Here is a 25,650-nt window from a genome sequence, read left to right as displayed (position 1 = left end):
TTTAATAGAATTATTTTGGTTATTTCTATTCCTTTGCACCAATTTTTTGTTCACAGAGATGTGCATATAACCAGCTTCGTTCTTCGATAACGCGACTCCAGGTTCCTTGCCGAGTAAAACCAAAAGAAAAGTTGGTCGCCATCCAACAACAAATATTCCTGATTCCTATCACCAAATATTCTTGCAGAGACTATGATTCCTTTCCCAAAAAAAATTTCAGCAAGTACTGACAAAGAAGAAAAACTTGTTTCAAATCTTTCTGTACCCACTTTTCAAGACTTCTTTTCATGTCATTTCTATACAACAAGTCCAATTGTCCAGCATTATTTTCATGATCATGTAGTATCTGGCAGTCATAGTGAACCTTGATGCATCAACATTTTTTGGGTCTACTTCCTACTTCACTTTGAACTTCATGTTTGTGATTAGTTAAATGACATTTTTTGAAAGCCATATTGATAATCAAGTATGTATGAGTCTGTAGCTGTGTTTATATGTTTTGGTGATCAACTACATGTAGCTGGACTTAAACTTGATGTTTAGTGAGGATGAATCAAAATTGTCCTTTCTTATGTGTTGGTGTTGTTTGAATCGGCCTGACTCGGCCGATTTGAGTCTTGAATTGGTGCCAAACCGATTCAATTCATTGGCCGAACACAAGGCCGCCATGTGTCACCCAGTGCTCATTTTAAAATTATTTTTAATTGTTTTAAGGATTTTTTTTTTTTATGAATTATTTTGATATTTCCCCTTCTTTTAAAACAAATATAACGTTAATTTTTCATGATTCACAACCGATTAAGTTAATAGCTGGATCTACATGCCTTCTCTTCTTACAGCGCTGGCTCAAGTCAAGTAAAAAAGTAAATTTATTGATTTCATTTTTACCCTTATAAGGGGTGATTTTTCTCTTTAAAACACATTTACTTTGGTGATTTCAAGCTCTGAATATGTAACTGATCCACCTATTCGCGCCCAAAACACCTAACCTTTTATCGCGAATGAAGTGTGAACAATACTTTCAGCTTCAAATTTCAGCTACATTTAATTTTTCGAACAAGCATTCTTTTACAATAAAAAAAAAATTAAGCTTAGAGTGATAAAGCTTGGTTATAGTTTAACTTCATGTATTTTTAGCAAAGCCAGAGGTTAACAACTTATTTAACTTATGAGTCGAGCTCAAACTCTAGTACATACAACTCTTACTTGACTCAATTTACAAACTCGAGTTAGTAGTGAAGCTCGAACTCGACTCGTTTAACTTAGATATCGTGCTCTACCACTTAATACACAAAACATAACGCTCACAAGACTTGTCAATTTACATTTTCCTGTCCCCACCAGTTACGATATGCCCATTGAGACGGTTTAACTTTTATGTTCAACGGATTTTACTACTATAAAAAGAGGATTTAATATCTTTAGTTTACGATCAAAACCTAGATTTAAGGTTGAATGGGAGATGGATCTGACCTTAAAGTGGTGTTTGACAATCTTGAATTTTGACTCTGTAGTGAAAATTATAGAAACAAAATTCCATTTTAAGCTAGAATTGAAATGAAAATTCCTGTTTGGGTTTTTCTTTGTGTTTGATAGTTTGGAGTTTTGATTCTAGAACCGAAAATGACATGTTTGATAAGTATGAATTGAAATTCTAAAGTTGATGAATTAAAATTATGGAATCATAATGCCACCCCTTCGACAAAATCACAACAGAATTTTGATTAAAAACCGAGCCTATAATTCTAAAATCAAAGTTTTTTGTTTGATAATGTAAATTCCCATTTCATTAAAAATGTAAATTTTAATCATACAATTCGGGTCCCATCAAATACCCAATAGATCTGCAGACTTGATATTCCCAATGATCTTAAATCCCCTCATATATGAGATTTGGGCTTACTATCAAAGCCCCCTAAAATAATTTCAATTATACAAAACATTTATAGATAATATATAAAGAGCACGATTCCTTAATATTTTTAATTTTATATGTGATTTTAGACGCGCTCCGAATATAGGTGGGCTACAGAGGAAAATTTTCTAGAAAACCTCAATAATTTAAGCTTTTATCTTTTCCCCGGGTGTTTTCTTTCCTAAAATTTCCAAATTTAATCCTCTTTTCGCTTTCCCGCTCTTTCTCTCTCGGTTTTGAATATCTCTCTAGAAGCGACGCTCCATTAATTGTCCGATGCCGTTGAATAGACACCCTGTTTGCAGCCGTTCCGCCGGGGCTTCTCTTGCCGTTTCCGAGGCGGATTCACGATCTCGACGCCCACTCTTCGTCTATTCCGGCCCTTCGCCGATGGGGAGTTGTCGGAAGTAGTTTCCCACGGGATCGGATTACCCACGAAGACGATGGATGCCCGCGGATTGAGGCAGCAGGTTCTGGTTCAGGAGGGGAAAAGGAGGATGGAGATGGAGAAGCTCTCGCTGATCGATGTCTCCTCCGAGGATGACAGCCTCATCTCATCCCCTTCCTCTGGTTTCGTCTTCTCTGTGCCTTTCGGTAACGTCGTTATTCATTTTTTTTCGCCTTCCATAAACGGATCAAACCCTCATTTTCTGCGAATTATGCTTGTTTGCGATTCCTTTATGTTCGATTTTGCACCTTGGCTTCTTGAATTTGATGAGTGAGATGATCAGACAGTTTTGTTCTTTCTTTTTCCCTGTGTTTCTTGTTTCTACGTGACATGGGGATGCTGATTCATGGAAATCGAAATCGTCGCTGCCGTCTTCGGATTTGGTTCCAGGATTTCGAGAGCATCGCCCACGGATCGATGGTAGTTTAAGGGAGTCGAGATTTTCATCGATTTCTAGGTTCCGTGTAATTCAAGCTTCGATAGACTCTGGCTTTTGTCGAATTTTCTTTCTTGAGAGATTACTCCTTTTGTTGGATTTATTTCATGAGAGAGTCCGCTCCAAGACTCGTTTGGCTGTTATAAGGAGAAAGATTGTGCAAACATGACTCCTGTTGATTCTCTAATTTTGTGGTTTTCCTGATAGTAGTAAGGGTAGTGGTGCCAGGGTATCTTTGTGGAAAGTCGATTAGTTGTGGCGAAATGATTCTGGCTAATTAAATTGATGGCCATGACTTGATAATTGTGGAACCTTTTTATTATAAAGTCGTGTGAGAGGAAGTGGTGGATCAGGAAGAGGAGACACCAATGCCAAGTGCTTTTGTTTTCACCATCCATTGCAGTATCAGTATTCCCCTGTGCTCCCCATTTTCAACCCTAATCCACATTATTGACACAAAAATCTTTTATCAACTATGGAATACCAGAAGTTTCTTAAAATATTAAGCCATGGGGGATCATGTCCTGCATAGGAGAGGCCATTGCAAGAGGTCTCTGTATATGAAGGATTCTCTTTGCACTTTCTTTAATTGGATCCAGAACCATGAGGATTCCTCTAAGTCGGGGTGGGGAGACAATCCTACTTGGAATGGCAGGTCTGGTGGTTCAACTAGAAAAAAGTTGATTCTCTGTTTTGAGGTACGTCATACCTTGCAAGCCTTTTCTGGGATTTTTTGTTGTTGCTTGCATTACACCTTTGGAATTGATCTGGAAAAGCTGTATGATTTAATAACGTTTCTGGACGCTTGTGGCAATGGGCCTCACGATTTTCATGAAATGCATGTGTCACTACCATATGTGCAGGTTGCCTAGACACCACCGGGAAGGCCTGCATTCATCTAACTTCTTACCGTCTAGTCTAGTGTGCTTTTGACACCATTCTTTGCTCGGTTTATTTCACTTACATAATAAAAACATGGTTCACTCATTGGCAGGTATATGAATAAGAGGAATCCACTTCTCGAGTGTTATGCTTAAGTTTGCATGTGCGAGTGTATGTTTTTTGTTCTGCACTAATGTTCTTGTTCAAGATGCCTTGAATTATTTCTTGCGGGTTAACGTGCCAGGTAGATCAGACAATTCGGATGAAGCGAGTTGCTTTAGCCCTCTCAATCCGAAGGAAAGCAATACAGAGGCTAGTGGGCAATCACCCATATGTTGGGCATCCTCAGAATCAACTAAAACACAGAAACTTAGCAGGTACAACTTGCGACAAAGTTTAGCTTGGGATAGTGCGTTCTTCACAAATGAAGGTATACTTTCTTCATCCCTGTCTCTTTATTTATTTGTTCAGGGATTTGATCTACCATTTTTCTCAAATTCCATTTTTTTTTCCTAGGTGTCCTTAACTGTGAAGAGTTGTCTTTCGTGAACACGACATTCAAGAGATCTGAACTGCATTTGGCTGAAATTCAAGAAGAGGACCAAAGGCCATCTGAGTCGAGTATTGCTACAGAAAGTGATAGCTGCGCACTTAAAAATCTGGAAGTTGATTTGTTTGAGCAAATGCGGACTTCAAAGGAAACACATGGAGATGGAATAACCCAAGATTCTGATGTGCCATCTACGCTTAATGTCAGAACTTCATGCCCCATCAAGGAAACAAACGTTTTTGAGCGTAAGTATGATTCCTTAAGTTTGGTATGCATTAATATGATGATTGGAGTGATACCTCCCTCCCCCCCCACCCCCTGACAATCTTTTCTTGAGATCCTTACTAGCTGTCTTGATCTTTGGTTGCAGTTGAAACAAAGGTAGAGTTGGATGCTAATACCGAAGTAAGTTCCTTGTATTCTTCATTTTACTTTTCAGTTGGTCTTATATTTTTGGGTTGACAAGTCTTTGTAATCTGTCAGGTGAAGAAATTACCTAGCCTGAGAGCTCGTGCTGTTCCTAAACAGAAGGCAGATAAATGCTCCAAAGAGATTGTCACTACTTGCTTGGCAAAGGTAGTAGCATGCCCAAATATATTGATTTATATGGCTTTCATTTTCCTGAGGAAATAATGCTAAGTCATCTTCATTGCAATTTATTGATGTACACTTTCTAAAGCACGTTGACTTTTTAAGTCCTTATTTCAGAGAAGTACATTGTTTTTGCAATTGACTGTTGCTTTTCAATAACTTATGTAAATCTAGCCTGCCAATAGCTGTGGAGAGGAAAATAAATCAGCTACCAAGTCTGCCAAGGTTTTGGCCAAGGGTAGTAACCCTCCAGCCTTAACTCCATCAAATAAGAAGAGTGTGGTTCCTTCTAAAACCCTCAAAAAGGATGCCCAAAAGGTTTTTCCAGGTAATGCAATTTTGCTTGTTTCTAACAACTCTATAAACCCATTGCTTTCTTTTTTATGGATCAACGCTTTCTTTTTCAGAGCTCTTTGATGAAAACTAATGGAACTTGCATATCTGCCTCAGCATTTTATTATATTTTAATAAAATTGCTTATTTATGCAGGAAAAGAGATGAAGGTACCAACCCATGTTTTTGGTTCAAGAGATTCACACAGTGTCACTCCTGTGGCTAAACGTTCACCAAGGCCTTCATTAGAGTCTCCAAGATCTGGGAAGACTCTCCCATCACGTTCTGCTTCATCTCTTGAAGGATCAACTAGCATTTCATCTAATTCAAGTGTAGATATGCCACTTAAAGGTGCAAGAACTAAAAGTGAGTCAAAAAATGCTGCGTTGTCTGCATACATTCGTTCTCATGCCAAGCTTTCTCCAAGTGTGTCCCCCGTAAGTTCTATCGATTGTATGTCATCAGACTCATCTTCATCGACATGTACATATGGGATATCACAAAAGTGGAAAGGTGTGGTGGGAGTTAGTGCCCCGTCCGCAAATTCTACCAGTGGCACCAAAATCCCTAAGCTATCGGTTTCTCAGAAATACCGTGGTGATCTTGATTCTCCTGGAAATATCTCTTTGTCATCAGCCAATGGTAGTTCTCCTTCTGCAAGTAGAAAACATGCAAATTTTTCAAGCAATCAACGCAGTCATTCTTTGGTTGGTTGTACCAAGCCTTCTGGCCTACGAAGACCCTCACCAAAGATTGGATTCTTTGATGTGGTTAGTTATTGTCCACAAGATACAAATGCATTGACATCACATCCTATCTCCAATAGAACTAATTAATATTTGTTCATCTTATTTCCAGGCGAATAGTCCACAGGGACAGAACATGTCCATGTTATCTGGGTCATTGGTTGCTCATACTTCCTGCAAGAATGTGGATAATAAATCTGGATTTAAAAGTAATCTGCGTAGATATTCTCCTGGACTTGGTGGCTCTGATAAATGTACAAAAGCCAAATTAAATAAACCTCCAGATGCAAGAACTGTAGTGCAGAGCGGAAAGCTGCAACCAAGTTGTGACATATCTGCATCACCTCATCTCTCTGCTCCAAACACAAGGTCCTTGGTGCCAAAAACACGGGCCATGACATGCACTAGACTTTTGGAGTCTAAGCCCTGCTCTTCAAAAATTGAGGAGCCTTCATCTATTGCAAGCAGCAAAAGGAATTCCCAGGTTAATGCTTTAGAAGTTATGGAAAATTCAATTAGCTTGGCAAAGCATACTCAGGCTAGGGATTTGGAAGCAAAAAATCAGGGTGATGTAACTGATCTAAAGCAGTCTGCACTATCTGAAGAATCTCAACTTCAAGCAGCTGTTTCACTAGATTTCGCAGCTAGAAAACACAGAGAAACATTCGATGGTGGGCCAAGTGATGATCATAATGATGAAAAAGTAGCATCATCTTTCATGCTGGCTAGTGAAGCCACACTCTTTAATGTTGCTGAGCAACATGATTTAGTTTTAAACGAGTCTTTCTTTGAAGGTAACAGTCAAATTTCTTTAGAGGAAGACCATGCTGAGGATCTAAAGGGACTCATCAGTGACATAAAACTTGAAATTGGTCCAGAGAAGGTCCTCCTAGAACAAGTTAAGCTGTCTCATCTTTCTCCATTTATTATTATATGAACAGTTTATATTAGCTGCTTGGATGGAATCATGACTCTCAATAGGCAATTTTATTTGCAGGGCTTGACAAAACTTTGTTTAGAGCCATCTACTACTAAAGGCGAGCTTGAATCTGGAAGAAGTCGATTGGCCAGCAAACATACTATATGTAATGGATGTTGTGAAGCCAATCTACAAGCAGAGAGAGAAATTGGTATGGTCTTGTGTCCTTATTAGACGTACACATATGCACAACCACACATTCACTCACATACTTGGGGTTCTGAACCACAAAATTAGCCAACAAATGACTGCTTTGACCATTGTGAACATCTTTAGTGTGTTTATGTACACTGTTGGAAGGATTTACTTGCATAACTAATTAATGAAGATGGTGCATGCTTGGTTCACCATTATTTCACAATAAAGAAATTCATTTAGTATGTGCGAAGCTTAAGTTTCATGCCTTTCTTATTAAACTTCGTTTAGAGTCATGTACTACTAAAGACGAGCTTGAATCTGAAAAAAGTCGATTGGCCATCAAGCATACTACACGTAATGGATGTTGTAAAGCCAATCTACAATCAGAGAGAGAAATTGGTATGGTCTTGTGTCCTTGTTAGACATACACATATGCACAAGCACACATTCTCTCATATATTTGGGGTTCTGAACCATGATATTTAGCCAACAAATGACTGCTTTGACCAGTGCAAACATCTTTAGAATGTTTATTTACACTGTTGGAAGGATTTACTTGCATAACTAATTAATGAAGATGGTGGATGCTTGGTTCACCATTATTTCACAATTAAGAAATGCATTTTAGTATGTGCTAAGCTTAAGTTTCATGCCTTTTTTTATCTTAAGGGAGACAGAGAAGGACCCCCATTTTCAATAGTCAAAGTGTCAAACTACCTACTTTATGAGATAAAATTATACAAGAAAAAATATCTTATAAATGTATACAAGAAGGATCTATTGTAGATGCAATGAAGAATGAAAGAAACATATAGTTATAATCCAACAGTTTCATGGTTTGCATCTTCTTGAATTGTGAATTGGTTGTTTGACATTGGGAAGGCTAGAGCTCATGGTACACTGCAATAATTACTATTATTAGCAAGAAAATATACATTTTTGAAATTCATTAGTTTACAGACTAATTCCATGCATGAATTTTTCATTCTCTTCTACTTGTGTGAAGACAATAAGCTTTCTTGGATTTTCTTATCATTTTCTCATTGTCACAAAAAACGTGTACGGATATTATACGGCGAAGAATTTCTCGGTCAGGAAAATCTCAGCAAATTTAAAAAATATCTAAAACATTTAATAAATTCTGAAAATTATAAAAAAATAAAAAATCATATTTCACTTTTTTTACCTTTTGGTGTTTTTTTTTAAAAAGATGCATTTTTTTCATGTTTTATATGACTGACTGTGTTTTGGCATATTATACACGTCTTTTTCGAATAAGACGCGTTTTTGTGACGATGATATAACACTGCATCTAGAGTTTTCCTAAGAAAGGAAGTTTCTGTTGTTGTAAAATCAATGTGATCACAATGATATAACACTGCAGATATGCTTACATGTTAGTGCTGTCCAGCTGCAGTTGAATTTCTGGGTCAGGAGAACCTTTTTGTGCACAATTCTGTGGAAGGCAGCAATATAACTTTTAACGATTCAGGTGTTACAAAGGAAGCTCATTGAAAAGCTTTTCTCCATCTTTCATCAAAATTTCTCTCTAGTGAGGTATGACATCCACTTAATGTTTCATGTCACATCTAGGTCTATGCATGATGCATCAAATCTAAAAATGATGCTCTCTTTAAGTGACCAGTGACACCACTTGAATGTTCATCAAATGTCATTCCTGGAAATATATAACACCAAATTTATTGAATATATGAGATATGTACATGCCTTCTTTTCCTCCTTTAGTGTCATATGATCTATTAAGCTATATACTTAAGATGTAGGTAATTGTATGATGGGTCAAACCTCAAATTGATACTCTTGAAGTCATCAGTGAGTCAGTGACATCATTGACATTCCAGAAATGTTTTATTTCCAGTAAATATATATCACCTTAATATGTTGAATTGATGCATATTCCTGTTTTTCTTCTTTTCGATGTGTACAGTTTGTTGAGGCATCTACTGAAGACCTTGAATCCTGACATGGATCACTAGTACTATTGTCATAGAAAGTACATTTTATTTGAACGAAAAAAATTTACCTGAAAAGGGGGAAAAACATGTTTTTTTATAGGAAATGCCAAAGTGACAAAAGGTGAAAAAGCACACTTTTTGTGTTTTTTCATTTTTTTGTGTTTTTTTCAAATTTTTTGTTTTTTTTTTACATTTTTTGGTTACCAGATTTTTATTTTGCCATTTTTCACATGTTATTTTTAGGATTTTTCCTTTTTAATTTTTTAAAAACTTGCCAAAATTTTCCCAAGAAAAGCAACTCTGTCATGTTATACCTGAGAAAAACCTCGCTGTTTAACACGTGAAAACAATATTTATGAGTACATGCCATGAAAATGCTTACTGGCCCAAATACTGCAGTTAAACAATTGTCAGCACTACTTGAAGTGAATGTCATGGCAGCCCAAAACCTTAAATATGTACTGGTGCTGGAAGATTAGTTTATTATTATGAAAAAACTTGTTTCATGTTGGAAATTGACATGTGAAACAGTATCAGGGTATAATTTATTGACACAAAATGATTTCTCATTTCTTTTTTCAATGATTGACTTAAGTTTACTTCCTTAACATGACTGATGAAGCAGAACTGAGTTTTCTGGTAAACTAGCTGTCCTTTGTCATGCATCACTTAACCTGCGTAGAAGACCATAAGCATATCTTGAGTGACTACCGAAATGGGATCCCCAATGGCTGGAGAGAAGAGATTCGTATGAGAAAACATAAGTAAATGAGCTTCTGTTTGGGCTTCCAAAGATAAAGGTACATGAACAGCCATTTGATCTCCATGGAAGTCTGCATTGAATCCCTTACAAACCAATGGATGTAAACAAAGAACTCGTCCCTCCACTAAAATAGGTTGGAACACCTGTATGCCTAATCTATGCAAAGTGGGTGCTCTATTTAGCAATACAGGATGCCCCTGCATAACTTCTTGAAGTATTTCCCATACAATGGGTTCTTTTTCCAGAATTTTACTTTTAGCAACTGAGGAAGAAAAGAAAATCTCCAAGGAGAAATTGGAAATTGATGAAGAAGAGGAAGAAAGAGAAGAGTAAAATGGATGATATATTATGTTTGTAAATGCCCCCACAGTCCTAGATACAAAAAGACAAAAAGAAACAAAAATAAAAATTTGCTTTTTTGTTTGTCAATCATTGATCTGAATCTTCAGTATTTTAAGCTGTTGCAATACCAAATTTTATGTGACTGATAAGAACAAATATTCATTGATGGATAACAATATATTTCATGAAGCTATACTATATTTCTGGTTAATGTCCTTTTGGCTTTTGTAACTTTGTTTTACCATTAAGGCGTTTCTACTTCCCCACTTTTCATGGTTTCAAGAAATTTAAATTTTTCTGCATTTTGCTAGCGAATTTTTATATTAGATAGATCAGAGTCATAGTTACATGAGCACAAAGAATATAGGAACTTCTTATGAGATAGATATATGGACATGCTTATATTTATTTGTTTATTTGTATGTAGATTTTTAAAGGTTCTCGGTTCTCCACTGTACGTCTGTATTCTTTTCATCATAAACTAAGTCATAGCTCATAAGTATTATGGTATTTCACTATATAAATGATAACAAAAACTTTTGAGGAAGCATAAGCCACATATGAATTGGATTCTAGATGAACATAAAAATCTGAGATATGTCGCAGAATCAGATATTTTCTACTCATAGATTCTAGTTATCATTGTAGAAAATATCAAGGACAGTTTCTTTCAATATTTCTCATTATTAAACTGATAAACTGTAAGAATTGTGTGCACCTCTCTTTCTCTCTCTCTCTAATTGAAATCAGCCCACTGCCTCTGTCTGCAGTTCTTTTTATTCTATGTTGCTAAAACCTGTTGCAAAATATGCATTAGCAATGGTCAGTTGCTTGGCCACTGTTTTGTAGCAAATTAGCAATGGAATGCAACCTTTTGTGATAGTTTTTTATCAACAAAATAAAAATAAAAAAACAACCATCTGATCGCAGAGACAACCTTTTGATCAATTTTTTTATGGCTGCCTTATGCATTCTTGCTGCAGCACTCAACTTCATCAGAAGATATAAACTTATAGGGCACTCGTTACTTTTTAGAAGCTACTTTCTCCTCTCTGCAGTCAGCAATCTTAGAAATTGCTTTCTTCAAAGGGAAGAATCTCTTGCATTAGCTTTTCAATGCTGGTTTCTTGTTTAATTTTCATTTGACTGTACATGCAAAAGTAATGCACATATCGACTGAAAAGCTGATGGACATTTACTGGAATGAGATTATGAGAAATGGTTGTTCATCTCCTCTGTGAACCATGACAATTCAATTGCTTTTACAGGTCCCATCCTGAACCCTGAGAGAAGGACTCAAGATGATTTGAGATCCAAATGGAAAATTTGCATTGGATCCTTTCTATGATTGGGTTCACATATTGGATTAAACATAGGTGTGCAAAGGGAAAAAAAAAATGCCGTCTTTGCTAATCATTTGCCAGTTGATGTATAGATGATGGGGACATCAGAGATGGTTTGATCAAATCTTGCCTTCGATTTCATCAGATGCATAGAGTCCAACTGGAAATTTGTTCCAAGGAGGAGTAGAAACCTCTGGTGCTGAATAGCCATATGATAGAGCTTTTGGAAGACAAACCTGCCCTTTCAGTTTGCATATAGTGATGCACAACTCTTGTAACTGCAGAATAAAGTGTTTCAATTTTCGTGTATCGTGAGACTCGTTTAGTACTTCGCTTTTTTGCTGTAGCATCTAATCATTTAAGTGGGAGTAGGTGCAAATTACAGATGTTGTCACATCGATATGCAGAAATCATTTTGAAATTTCATAAAAATGGTTGCATATCCATACATTCAGCTCTATCCATGTGACATAGGAGGTTATGGCAGTATCAGGTTTTTAATGGCATTAACTTCAAAGGTCCTTTATATTGAACACAGCTGGGACCTGATGTAGGCAAAAAAATTATTCTAGTGATTACAAGCACAAGCACCAAACGTTCTGGAACTTATTTTGGTATGTTGTAATAACTTTATAGGATCTTGTTTACAATGTGAACTTTATAAAGCTAATTTTTCTCAGCATCTTTAAACGTAACCTGTGATGACAGGAAACAAGTTCGACTTTCTGTAAGTGGCTCGCAATGTAGGTGGTGGTTTCTCAAATGCTACCCTTATCAAACTTCTTTTTTATTTGTTCGACAAGAGGAAATGGATCAGACACATCTGATTATCCTTCTGACTTTAACTATCAAAGATGCCTTTATCTGAATACAAATTGGATATAGTTTCATAATCAAATGGAAATATGAGTCTAATATTCATCGCCATTTGTAAAAATCTGACATGACTGTATGTGAATCTTGAATCTTATTTTAGTCAAGCCCAAATATGATATTGGAAAATTACTTTTTTTTTGGATGGTGGCTGGGGGAGAGGTGGGTGGAGGGGTTCATTTGGAGATTGGAGAGATACCTTGAAGAAGTTGAACCCTTCAAGTTGCCTAGTTCAAGGCTTATTTGAGATTATGGTATGTGGTACACCCATATAGTTTAGAGGAGTAGCAATTGATGACTAAACTTTTACCGGCCTGGGTCATCAGTTACACTATTCCCCTTGGGGCTGATTTGGAAAGAAATGGATTGATCTGAATTTGAATGTGAATCACTTTACATCTTCCCTGATTAAGAGATTTTGAAAAAGATTGGATTCAAAATCAACGGGTGGTGGAAGATGATAAGAGAGGTTCTTCGGAAAGATGACAAAGAAGGCTATAATGGACGTCGGTCGAATTTTAGTACATTAAATGAAGTCACAATCCTAACATCTGCAGCCTTAGCTTTCATATAATGTTTGTCTTCATAAGGCTCCACAGTAATAAGGCTCCACGGTAAGAGAACACATGAGATTTTTGAAGGGTTTTTCATCATTTAAAGGAAAAGATTTTGGCATGTATATGCATACATGCAACCATACCACTTTCTTGAAATGGATAATTAGGAACAAACCTGGTTATATGCGCCATATGCGTGCACAATTTTTCATGTGCTCATATGGTTAATCACTAAAATAACTTTAGTTCATACTAAAAAGAAAACTTTTTGTGAAGACAAAGTTGAAAGTAAAAAAAAATTAGGAAAGATATTTTTAATAAATTACCAAAATATCCTTTTTTCTCATGCCTGAAAGTGGGTTACTACTAAATTTAAATTTCTCATGAAATAATAGTGAGATATCCTCTTGGTGAGTGCGTTCCCTCTGTATATAAATGTCGAGACTTATTCTGTCCTTTGGCCAATACAACATTACTGTAACGTGAGTCCATGCATCGCGCCCGTTATTTATTTCCTTTTCTGAAAAACAGGTGGCGGAGACGACGAAACGCTATGCTTCATTACTTAGCAGCAATCCCATTCCTTGGTTTGATCCGAGCCTTCAAAGGGTTCTTCATCACAACAGTGAACTCCCACTTCTCGGCCAAGTCCACCAGCTCGCCGTCGGCGGCGGACCACTCCAACTCACGGACCAAGTTGGCCACAAGGTACTGGAGGTGCAGCATGGCTACGCCCATGCCTGGGCAGACCCTTCTCCCTGCGCCAAACGGCATCATCTTGATCTCTCTGTTCCCCGTGATGTCCACATCTTCTCCTTCACCTCCAGCCAGGAACCTCTCTGGTCTGAACTCTAGTGGATCTTTCCAGACTCTCTCGTCCAACCCCATCTCCCCCACCATGAAGTTGATGGTCGCGTTCTTTGGTATCGCATAGCCATGGAGGCTTGCGTCATCTTCCGCGACCGCATGAGGCAGGAGGAAGTGCCCCGGCGGGTGCCGCCTCAGTGACTCCATGATCACCGCCTTGAGGTATGGCATCCGCGCCAGGTATTCCTCGCTTGCCTGTGCATTACTGCTCACAGTGCAGGCAATTTCCTCGTAAAGTAAGGTTTGAATCTTGGGGTTCTTTACTAAGTTGGCCATCGTCCATTCCAGCGCCGTCGCCGTCGTGTCGATGCCGGCACCGAGGAACTCAAAGCAGAGCGAGACTATCTCTCCATCATCAAGTTTCCTCCCGTCCGGAAGCTCCAGAGTGATGAGGGAGTCTACGTAGCAAAAGCGGTCATCCTTCTTCTCGACGGCCCTCCGGGCTAGGATGTGGGGGAGGAGGGCCTCCTCATTCTCCCGCCGGACATCGAGAAACTCTCGCCATTTTCGCCGGCAGAAGATCTTGGTGAGCTTGGGGAAGAAGCCCAAGATGTTGAATCGCTCGGTGGCCACAAGCGTCTCTTTCAACACTTCTGCAACCTTTCGGACTGCATGGTCTTCGAGCATCTCACCAAAGCACATGAAGAGGAGCAGCCGGTGGATAGCACGCCGGAGACACGTCCCCACGACGACCATGCCTTCGTTTTCCTTAGCTTCTTCCCTCAGCTCGCTTATTAGGAGGGCTAGCGCCCACTGTCGCCCTCTGGTAAAGAACTTAGTTCGGGCAGGGCTGAGAGTCTCGGCAATGAGATTGCGGCGGAGGAGGCGCCACAGGGGCCCGTACCCGGCGGAGCTGATGGTATGCTGGTTGCTGTTCAAGATGCGGGCGAACTCCGGGAAGCGAGGCCGACCAGCGAAGGTGGCGCCGTCTTGAACTAGGGCCTCGTGGGCGAGGCTGCGGTCGGCGACGAACACAGCCAGCATAGGGCCAAAGCGGACGCAAAAGATCGGGCCATAGCGGGCTATGAACTTGTGGAAGGTGGGCTCAAGGAGCACGAAGGTGAGACCTAGCTGGTGTAGGTTGCCGATGATGGGGAGTCCTCTTGGGCATGGCGGAAGAGGGCGTTCTTTCTTCTTCTTCGTCTTGTTGGTTCCATATAACAGGTTGAGAAGGAAGAGACAGGCTGAGATGGTGAAGAGGGAGAGGAAGGAGATGATCCAGGAGGCCATAGCCACTGCCTTTGGTTACAGCTATTCTTTGCAGCAGGACCATGAGTGATGAGGCCGGCGTTTACTTTGGTAGTCTGTTCATTTATAGACTTCATGTTAAGATCTTCCATTGTTTAACATCGAAGCTCATCACTGTTGGGGGCTGCCAAGAACACGATAGCGTATTTGATAGAATGTAACAATCTCATACAATTAAACAATCAAGTTTGGGTTTACTGTTTTGTGGATCTTCATTTTTTTCCTTAGCCGTTTCGAATTTGATAGAAAAAGTTAGGAATGCAAATATCCGATCACTTGGCTTCATAATTCTTCATAATTTTATGTAGGAGATTAAACTTTTAGGGGAAAAGCTTCATTAAATATCAAATTGGGAATCTACGCATGATGGGCAAATGCCTTAATCAAGTAATCATAAATATATGATGATAAATAGGGGGTTTCTTCCTAGAATATTGTAGAGATCGTTTACTTTAGCCTGCCTTGCTACCAAATATAACAGAGCGGTTTATTATATGTTCCATTAGGATAATAAATAACAATGTTGGGACCTGTATTAATTTCAAATAAGGTAGTCAACTAAGATGGGTACGGCAGCACCCATAAGGAGAATAGTCATGCAGTGTACATCACATGGTATGCCCAATTCAATGGGGAACTCCATCACATCATATTGCTGACTCTCATTCAAGCTGAACCCCAAGTTATCTGAGAGAATATATTAAAAACGCTAAGTGAAGTGGAACCTGGCTGATTTGGTTTAGGGAAAAAATTAAGAAAAATTATTATTAAGGGGTCCTTTGGTTAATGGAATGGTAACATACTTTTTATTTCTATATATATGAACCCACCCCAAAATTTAAAGTAAATTCATGAAACCGGAACCAAAAACTTGTTCCAATTTTTGGGACAGGTTTATGAAAATGTAGTTATCGCTCCATTAACCATTAAACAAGTGACTCTTCAAAGTACATATTTACCAGTAATGTTCTTGAAGGTATTGACGCAAGACGAGGTGTTGAGTCTATCATGAGAAAAGGCCTATGCCTCGAGGCATCGAATCATGAGTTCCAATATCAATGTTGTAAAATAAATAAGATTAATAAAATACTGAAACTCTTGAAAAAATAATGCAAAAATAAAATTTAAGGAAATGTGACACATAATTCAATTTGTGAAGAAGTAGATACAAGTGAAGGTAAAATAAACTGCATATCTAGCAAAAATCACTAGAAGTGGTCTCTTTCAATGCAAATATATGGCAACTCCATGGTCGAGTAGAATAGTTTAATAAAATATTCCTTTCTTCTTTCACATGTCATATATCTAGTCATATATTTGAAAATCTAGCCTATGCTATGATATCCACATTGATAGTCACGCAGAAAAACAACATTACTTTTACATTAGTTACAAATGACGCTGGACTTTTAAAGTCAAAAAAGAATTTGGAACCTATTACAAAAGTATTTTTATACTAAAATTTAGTCAATAAAGATCTGTCAAGTCGCGAAACCCTAGCTACTGTTTACTGATAACGGGATCACACTTGCTAGACCCATTTGGATGAAATAACAATGTACAATGCTAATGCCAAATGCAATTCAGAACCATTGCCCTCTCAAATCTGGTTATACACGCCATGCTGTGTATGAATTTTTCTTCGTGTGCCATGTTAATTACAAAAAATATCTATTTTCAATACAAAAAATACTTTTATAAAGACAAAAAAAAATTGCAAAAAGAAGATTTTGAAATTCAATAAAGGTATAACTTGTCAGCATGCATAGAGTTATGACCAATATACCACTTTGGACGACAAAAAATGTGCCTTTGTTTTTTTTTTTTATCCATTTCATAGCGTTATCTTGTACATCTGTCATTATCCCATATATCTGTGGTTATCTTATATATATTATCTTATACTTTTGTCATTATCTTAAATCCCTACATGTATAAGATAATGACTGAGGTATGAGACAATAATTATAAGATAAAAACACTTGTATGATGAAGATAGGAGTATGAGATATTATTATCATACAACATATGAGATAATGTGTATAAGATAACAACACAAGTACAAAATAATGACAAAAGTATGAGATAATGATAGAAGTATGAGATATCGATATGATTAAAAATATTCATTATGCAGTATTAAAGTAAATATAGACATTGATAGTAGGGTTTATATTTGGCATACACTCGTTATCTAGCAACGTAGAGAACTTCTCCTACCCTTCGTTTTCTCTCTTCCCCTCTCGCTCATCCAGCCCGGTCGCCATCCCTCCGTCACCTTAGCGTCAATTTGTTCATGTGCATGTGTCCATGTGCATGTCTTTGATAAAGAATGACTACGAATTCAAACTTATTCCGGATATACCCGCTGGTCACTGATTGTAGAATTTGCAAGTGTATCTTTTTGCTAGTTGTATGTCGTGGAAAAGTTACAAATATTGTTTTGGCATTTTAAACAGAAATTTTTTTTTCGGGTACAATAAGGTGAGTTTGAAAAAATAAGAAAAAGGAAGAAAATATAATAATTTGTTAAAAAATTAATAAATCTTTAAAATTAGGGATAACATAAAAAAAAAAGTAGATAAGTAAAAAAACAAGCAGTTTGGTGTTAAAAACATGAAAAAAAAAACCTAAAATGAAAAAGACGTGCGTTTTAAACATGTTTCATTCGTTTTAGCGTTTTTTAAAACAAACGGCATTTTTTTGTCGTTTTATTTGGTTGACTTATTTTCGCATTTTAAAGAACACTTTTTTTGTGTGATGATGCTGAAAACTAATCCACATGACTAAATTATTTTCTTTGAATTTATTGGCATTCAACTTAGTACAACTAGTTCATGATACTCATCGATGTTGTCTTCTATGCTTATCTATTCACATTTTAAATATCTAAAATACGTGTTTTTTTCTTTTCCGTCTTGTCCAAAATTCAGATGTTGTCTAACATCATGACATGACTCTTCAAAGCCACCTTTTTTGCTATGCAAAATAGACGCTTTTAGAGGGCCGGGAATGAGCACATGCAATCGCATGACATTGTGTGGTGATGAGTGGACAACACTGGACTTGAAGTGGTGCAGGTTGGTTTGTGTCTCGGTTGTGAAATTTGTTTCGAAACCATCTCATCAGTCAAGCATTTGATCAGCACTAGTTTGCTTCTTATTCTCATCTTTGATCTCACTCCTTCTGTTTGTGTTCTTCCATTCAACTTCATATCATCTTCAGGGGCTTACCATGACTGGTCGAGCAGTCGGTGTGTCGGTGAATGTTGGGGGCTTCCGCTTCTTCTACTCTGCTAATTTTTTAGTAATTCGAATCTAACCCTGACCAGATATAGGTTCAATTCTTTGGGGCCATGGCTTAGATATGGTTAACCTCAGCCCCTCATTTGGGTCCATCGTGATAATCAATTTTAGTTGCAATTGGCTTGTTCACTTTTTGCAACTTCTTAGTCTTTTGAATGTTTCTTGATGTGTAAATTTTGTGCTTTTCGTATTTTAGACTAGACTAACACACACACACACACACATATATATATATATATATATATATATATATATATATAGAGAGAGAGAGAGAGAGAGAGAGGGAGATGCACTTGCATGGTTGGAACTAGGTGAATCAAGAACGACCATCTTTTTGGTCAGTCATGCATGTCCTCTCTAGTAACTAGTGGGTGCTGAAAGCTTCTTTACTTCCCCGCGTTTATCATATTGTACTTATCTCTCTCACTACTAATCCTTGTGCAAGTATAGTTACAGCTACACTGGTAAGTTAGCATTCCTCTGCGAGTTTCCTATTAAATGCAAGAGACCTAATTGTGAACAAGTTCCCTCTGCACAGAAAAGCACTGATTTGCTTACATGCTTCCCCAAAAGCTCGAAAGATCTTTCTAATAATCAGACAAATCATTCTTTGCCTTGCAAGACATTCTCTTCTAAAGAGGATCACTTATCTTATTTCAAACGAGTGTGAAAAGTTTAAACAGCTACAAACTAGACAAAGCCTGAAATAAATACCTTTTCACTCACCTTCTTATTATTCAGACATAATTAAACAGTCTGTTTATGCCATAAGATCTACAGTTTCGAATCCATGGAGTCCTTCGACCTGTCTAACAGGATGCTGCTCAGTCAGTGGTTTGTACTGACCTTCCTGCAAGGAAGGTGGTGTACAGTCTATACAAGCCCAATGAACAGAGGCTATGGAGACTCCTACTGACCATAATTTTTTTTTTTGGTCTTCTGTAATATTCTCTTCTATGCTTAATAAAAGGGTAGGAGGCCAGCCACCAGTAGTAGTGTTTTTATGAAAAGACTCCCTCCGTCAGGGAGGCAAGGGAAAACCTGGGGCCTTCTTGGTGAAGGCTTTTTCTTTTGTAACTCCTACAAATGGGAAACCCAGTATTGGGGATCTAACAAAAGCACGATCAAGTTTGAAAAGATCATCAACCGAACAGACTTCCCGTTGGCTAACTCAGGCAGCTAAACTCACCATACCAAAAAGGTCTTCAAACATGGACAAGTCCCTCGTTTTCCTTCAAAAGCTGAACATGATTTTGTAAAATAAATTCTTTCCTTCGCCAAAATAAACTGTGATAGCATTCACACTGCACAAGCGTGCTCAACTAGAAGATTGTAAGTATTAGATTTTGCAGAAGCAAGAATCCCAGTCAAAGAAGAGTTTCTTTTTCTTTTCTTTAAGGAAGACCTGCAAAAAAGCTCACTTCTCAAGACATCCAGACTGCTTCAAGTATGCAGAAACAAAGGAGATCACCTCAAGACCTCGGCTTCTCCTTCTTCTCCTTGAAGAGGGCCAACAAAGACACACCAGACACTTTCACCACCTTGAATCGGACACCAGGAATATCTCCCACGGCATGTCCTTTCCGTCCAAATCCCGCAATCAATACTTCATCCTGCAATAATTATTGGTCCCACTTATTCTTAATTCTTATAACTGTCACACAACTCAAGCTAGAAATGCTGCTGAACTGCAACACAAAAAATGAGAGACGGGTGCAGGAGTACATGGAAATATGAAAAGACACTCACGTTTTCCTCGATGTAGTTCAAGCAACCATCATTAGGAACAAAGGCAGCAATCTTCTTCCCATTCTTGATCAACTGAACTCGAGCACACTTTCGAATGGCAGAGTTAGGCTGCTTGGCTTCAATCCCACTGTAGGAAGCAAACAGTCGTTACCTGACTCAGTAAACTTGAACCAGAAGGTGGAAAAAGTAAACAACAAATACAGGAAAGAAAAAGCATTCCCACATTTTCTCCAAAACAATCCCCTTGGCATGTGAAGAACCGGCAAAAGGCTTTTTCCATTCATTTCCCAGATGGCTCTTTTTGTATGACTTGTCGGCCCACTTCTGCTTCCTCCTATGGGTTTTCAGCTTGCGACCCGCTCCCATACCACGAGTTTTCCTGGCATAATAGTCAACAATTAGATGAGACCATAAATATAAGACTCAAATGCAAAATCTCACAACAAAAATAATAAGACAGGCAAAGAAAGATAATGAACTGATAGTCTCAACCAAATATATGAGAATACTAAAGAAAGATAACACCTATCAGCATGTTCACATATTCCTAATACTTAAAATGAGTACCAAAACAAGTAAGTTCTTATTTTTTTAACAACTTAATGATCACAAAACTTCGATTTTTTATTTTGGAGGACAGGCATAATCTCTAATCTGGAAAACAAAAATCCTATAATTTTGTCGCATGACATTCAGCCCTAGATTTTACTTTAAATGTGGAAGCCTTTCACAATGAACTTAAATTCAGCCTTGAAAAACTTATATTTAGTTTCCAAGGTGTAGTATACCTGCATCAAACTGTAAGTACAAATATATGGTGTATCATAAGTTACACCTGGTATAGTATATTTACACCACTCAAACTATTTCAAAGCTGTGTTATATTGATAGTTTTTAGTAGTGTAATGTATGATATCGTACAGTCACATATAACATAAAATACTATTTAAGAGAAACCTGAAGCATCAAACATAAAAGTACACACACACACACACACACACACACACACGTATAGATACTGCCTAGGTTCTGACCTTTTCTAGTAGGCTGGCCACGTAGGCGACCTTCATCCTTATTGTTTTCCTTCTTCTTCTTTTACATTTCTTACACCTTTTCCTTCCGCTTTTTTCACTTGATCCCTTCTTCTTTTTCTTGTTGTCCGATCTTTTTCTTTCATTTACTGTTATTTTGGACTTTGACTACTAAGTGTGTGTGTGTGTATATATATATATATATAGGAATAGTAAAAACCAGACCACTTGGGTAAAGGATGAAAACCATGTTCATTAAATTAATTATTAAAATATTTTTTCTGCAATGTGACCTTATAGATATGATCTTAAAAGTGATTTGTTGACATATATTAAGTTCAACACTTTTTCTTACTTTAATATGGTTTTTTAATAATTAAAAAATGAACGGCTCTTCTAACAACAAAATTTTGATAGTAGAAAAGATAATTTTTTTTTACAAAAGATAACTTGAACTAAAACATGTTTTCTATAAATTAGTGTTCATAAAAACATTAGGAGGTTGACATTTCGTTTAAAACACTTTTTAACACAAATTTAATAGGGTATTATTTTTATCCCTTACCCAAGTGGTCTGGTATCTACCAATTACTCATATCGAAAAGTCAGTTACTCTCTCTCTCTCTCTCTCTCTTTCACACACACACACACACACTCTATATGTATATAGGCAAATTGATAACTGCCTCTGCTAATCCAATGCTCACTATTAAGCATTTCCCATATGTGTATATAATATAGATATAGAGGTTGGGTTCCCACAACCCACCGATTTAGAAAAATCTCTCCTCTCTTGGGTCACTGGAAGGAAAGGGGAACGGAAGTAAAAACACTAACGTGGTGGTTGGATGGAAAGGGGAAGAATGATGGCGCCAAAATGCGTCAAAGGGAGAGGGAGCAACACCAGTTGGAAAAGGGGCAGTGGGAGGGGAGAAGAAGGGGATGGTACTGAGCAGGGAAGCAGGAGAGAAGGAGGAGCATGAGGGGCATGGGAGCCGAGCTGGGAAGGGATCAAGGGACGGAGGGAGGAGAGGAGGCAGCAATCGCTTTTTTTAGTCGGATGACTCCCGCAATTGGACACCCACCTGTCAAAACACTGCCCACAGAAATCCAGCCTTCCTATATATATATATATATGTGTGTGTGTGTGTGTGTGTGTGTGTGTGTGTGTGTGTGTGTGTGTTGCACAAGGATTGTTGTGGAGATATGATATTCTTAACAGGTTACCACCACTAAGCCACCGACATGAAATGAATAGTGGACAACTGAAGTTGCAATTCGGCAAAAGTATACTTAAGCAAGTTCACAAGGATTAAGGAGAAGCCACATAAAAAAAAGGAAATTAACTATTATGGTCAGTCATGAAGTACAAAGGTTTGACCCCATGAAAACAAGACAAAAGCTTCTACACATCCGTAATGCTTGTTCTACATGTGGAGCAAAGTGGACAGCATAAGAATTAAGGACTGGGATCTTCAAAGTGAAATTCATGAGCTATATAGGCAACTTGAGCAGCTAAGAATGAACATAATTGCTCGGTAGCTCTAGTAAATACTATTCTTAGTCATCCCTCAAGCTGTCGCTAACCTTCACCTATTTCCAACGATCCTCACAGTACTTCAATGAAACCAATCATAATTGAAACTGATACCCTGATACTGTGTCAGCCATTGCCATTATCAAGTTCATCAAAATTAAGTCCCAACTGAAACCTGTGCCCTGATACTCATTCTAGTCTTCGTTACCCTTATTCTCCAGGTTCCTACTCATGTGCAACACATCCTAGATACAACTTTCTTTGAAAATGGGAAGCCCTTCAAAGAGCCATGAAACAAAGTGCTCGCTTGTAACAACTAGGATTGCTCCTAAATCACACCAGTTATGCTCCTATTCTGCATAGCATTTGATATAAATAACGATAAAAAAGAACAGAAACGAATCGTAGCTTCCTCCAGACCAATAACCAAAATAAAACACAGGCTAAAATGAAGACCAACATCGCGAAAATCAAAATTAGAACATAAAAACATCCGGAGGACACCAAAACCAGAGGACAATAAACCAATGAACATAGCAACTATTTGTCTACTAAGAACGCCGCTACCATGTCCGTCTCACTGAAACCAGATATTGCGTTGGAAATGCACTAGACTTTGATCCGAAAAGGAATCAAAAGAGAATCACACGGAAATTGCACAACGACAATCAATTCAATCTATCAATTAGGAACCAAATAGGAGCAACAGAAGGAACGGAACGATATGAACAGAATCATGAAACGACTTCGACCGTCACTGTGCAACCACATGTTGCATTTGAAATCAATAACAACACTAAAGCATGAGAAAAGGAAGAGCAAGAAGAGGACGATATAGAAACAGACGAGAAAGGAAAAAAAGACTGAAACTGTAGATGCCACAAGGAGATTCATAACACATTAAAGAGCAAAGAAGAACAATTTATTTGTCATATCTACAGAGAGAGGGGGAGAGAGAGAGAGAGAGAGAGAGACCCCATGATTGCTGATCCGGATGCTCCCCTGCAACAACGAGAGGGGCGAAGAAGAGAAGTGCGAGGACGAAATGGAGGTGTGGCCTCTTATCACAGTCACGAGTGCCAGCACTCTGCTCCGGATAGAGAGAGAAACCCTAGAGAACCCCCTTTTGCTCTCCCTGCCCAGCAGCATTGGCGTTTTAACATAGAAGACCGTTTTGCGACCAATTTACGCGGATGCCACGTATTAAGTATCAACTCGGACTCGGACTGTTTAACGAGTCGAGCTCCGACTCTAATTCGCCTGATCGCAAGGCAACGGTAGTCGAAGCTGGTTATGTCATACTGGTGGTGTATGATTTTTTCGTGATTTAATAACGAAAATATTTTTGATTAATAAAAAAAGAAAATTTTTTGTAAAGACAAAAATAAAAATAAAAATAAAAAAACATTATTTTTAAAATAATTTTCAAAATGTCTCTCATATTTTGTTTATTGCTCGGTTCATTGCTCCTAAAGAGCTCCTAAACAATTATTTAGAGTACTATGTTCAGTCGAATGAACACACAAACAATGAAAGATGATCATTGAGAAGGACTGCTGCTACCTTTCTTATAGCCGGCTACCTAGAAAGCACACAAGATGATCAAAATCAGAATCTAACAAGCCAAAAAGCAAACCATGCTAAATGTAAAAAATGCCAAGAGAAAATCTAATCTGTTCAACAATATGCTAACAAAAATTCTAAAAGTGAAAGAGAGAGAAAGAGAAGTGAGAGCTTTTCTCTCACTTTTTTGTGCATTTTCTTGTTGGATCGACTGCTGGTGTTAAATCTAGTTTTGTTTCGTAGAAATCATTAAGCAATATGATGCTTGGGTGATGAGTGAGCTTATGAAGAGTTGTTTCTGTTTAGAGAAAACTAGGATGTGGTCTCATTCAGGATTAGAGCAAAGATTTTCTTTAGGGGCAGGCCGACAGTCCGATCTCTGAATCCAGATAGGGCCAAACTGAATTCTAATACAAAAAATACATTATGCAATTAAAAATTTCTATTTTTTTCAATGTAAAAAAAAAAAATTGGCTGGGGTGGGGCCATGGCCTAGGCGCCCCCCCTTCCTCCGCCCCTGGTCTCATTTCTTCTTGTTAGACAGGTGTGATCATGGAACATGGCTCTGCATGTTATGGTTGACTGAATGAGTGGTCTAAACTCTTTTAGATCTCTTAAGTTTCCTAGATGTGCTACGCTCTGACCCAATCTATTTTGCTTTTGATTATCTAAGGGTGCTTTTGATGACCTTGAATTTTGTTTTTAGAATTACAATTCTAGAACCAAAATTCCACATCAAATTGGAATTGGAATAAAAGTTCTAGTTTTACTTTCCCTTTGTACTTGATAGTATAGAATTTTGATTCCAAAACTGAAAATGGCATGTTTGAGTTCATAGATTAAAAACCTTCATGACTTGTGCCTTAAAGAGAGATGATAAAATTTCAAAATTTTAGAATCACAATACTATCCAATAGGGTGGTATGACAATTCTGGAATTTTGATTCAAGAATTAACCTTGTTTGGTAGCACAATTCTCATTTAATAGAAAATGAGAGTTTGGTGCTACTTTCTCTAGGCCTAAAAAGTGGGGGTGCTTTATTGTTCCACTGCTCACCCATGCTGATGCAACATAGGACCCCGAAGGCAGGGCCAAAACTTGTTTGACACTACATATATTGAACTTGACAACTCTGGCTGTTAAGTTAAGTTGGAGGTAAGCCTAGGCATTGGGCTGGCTCGGGCTCGGGCCGATTTGATGCCCAAGTTTGGGCTGACACCTACAACCCGAATCCAGACCCAGCCTGATTAAATTTTTAAAAATATTTTTAATATAAAATAACATATAAATATAAAGAATCGTAATAAAACATTATAATTATATATAAAAATCAATAAAATATGTATTAAAAATTTTTTATCAGGGGCTTAGTCGAGCCAACCTGATAACTTATCGGACCGGCCCGATGTCTTTTTTTCGGGCATGAGTCGGCTGGGTACTGAGTACTCGCCCGATGCTCAGCCTTAGTTGGAGGAAA

At 37.8% G+C, this 25,650-nt stretch overlaps 3 protein-coding genes across 4 annotated transcripts; 1 reads left to right on the top strand and 2 right to left on the bottom strand.

Annotated features, from left to right (window-relative positions):
- The first annotated feature begins 2,202 nt into the window (after positions 1 to 2,202).
- LOC116254092 (putative GPI-anchored protein pfl2) lies at positions 2,203 to 12,132 on the top strand. Of its 2 annotated transcripts, none has more exons than XM_031629173.2 (11): positions 2,203 to 2,509; positions 3,926 to 4,111; positions 4,198 to 4,476; positions 4,602 to 4,636; positions 4,715 to 4,807; positions 4,997 to 5,150; positions 5,312 to 5,925; positions 6,014 to 6,799; positions 6,899 to 7,031; positions 8,436 to 8,575; positions 11,368 to 12,132. In XM_031629173.2, exons 1-10 carry the CDS (start codon positions 2,359 to 2,361, stop codon positions 8,531 to 8,533), a joined length of 2,529 nt encoding a protein of 842 aa, XP_031485033.1. In that variant the 5' UTR covers positions 2,203 to 2,358; the 3' UTR covers positions 8,534 to 8,575; positions 11,368 to 12,132. The 2 variants fall into 2 exon arrangements, with proteins under 2 accessions (XP_031485033.1, XP_031485032.1); XM_031629172.2 differs by having other exon boundaries at positions 8,430 to 8,575.
- A 1,168-nt stretch (positions 12,133 to 13,300) lies between these two features.
- On the bottom strand, positions 13,301 to 15,040 carry LOC116254786 (cytochrome P450 89A2-like). Its single transcript, XM_031630359.2, has one exon. It carries the CDS (start codon positions 14,967 to 14,969, stop codon positions 13,434 to 13,436), a length of 1,536 nt encoding a protein of 511 aa, XP_031486219.1. The 5' UTR covers positions 14,970 to 15,040; the 3' UTR covers positions 13,301 to 13,433.
- A 4,570-nt stretch (positions 15,041 to 19,610) lies between these two features.
- Positions 19,611 to 23,747, bottom strand: LOC116253901 (40S ribosomal protein S23-like). Its single transcript, XM_031628893.2, has 4 exons — positions 23,585 to 23,747; positions 20,265 to 20,420; positions 20,042 to 20,168; positions 19,611 to 19,905 (listed from the first exon to the last, which is right to left on the bottom strand). The coding sequence occupies exons 1-4, from the start codon at positions 23,587 to 23,589 to the stop codon at positions 19,765 to 19,767; spliced, it is 429 nt and encodes a 142-aa protein (XP_031484753.1). The 5' UTR covers positions 23,590 to 23,747; the 3' UTR covers positions 19,611 to 19,764.
- Between the last annotated feature and the right edge of the window lie 1,903 nt (positions 23,748 to 25,650).

Source organism: Nymphaea colorata, chromosome 5 (genome assembly GCF_008831285.2).
Source record: "Nymphaea colorata isolate Beijing-Zhang1983 chromosome 5, ASM883128v2, whole genome shotgun sequence".
In the NCBI taxonomy this organism is placed as follows: domain Eukaryota; kingdom Viridiplantae; phylum Streptophyta; class Magnoliopsida; order Nymphaeales; family Nymphaeaceae; genus Nymphaea; species Nymphaea colorata.
This window is presented reverse-complemented; position numbering and strand designations above follow the sequence as displayed.

Bases quoted from the DNA above. Each gene is read 5' to 3' on its own strand.
- LOC116253901 (XM_031628893.2), bottom strand. The intron at 20,169-20,264 runs GTGGGAATGCTT...TGCTTCCTACAG, and splicing joins GGGATTGTTTTGGAGAAAAT to TGGGATTGAAGCCAAGCAGC. The intron at 19,906-20,041 runs GTGAGTGTCTTT...TAATTATTGCAG, and splicing joins TGAACTACATCGAGGAAAAC to GATGAAGTATTGATTGCGGG.
- LOC116254786 (XM_031630359.2), bottom strand. From the start codon at position 14,969: ATGGCCTCCTGGATCATCTCCTTCCTCTCCCTCTTCACCATCTCAGCC.
- LOC116254092 (XM_031629172.2), top strand. From the start codon at position 2,359: ATGGATGCCCGCGGATTGAGGCAGCAGGTTCTGGTTCAGGAGGGGAAA. The intron at 4,477-4,601 runs GTAAGTATGATT...CTTTGGTTGCAG, and splicing joins GGAAACAAACGTTTTTGAGC to TTGAAACAAAGGTAGAGTTG. The intron at 5,151-5,311 runs GTAATGCAATTT...TTATTTATGCAG, and splicing joins TGCCCAAAAGGTTTTTCCAG to GAAAAGAGATGAAGGTACCA.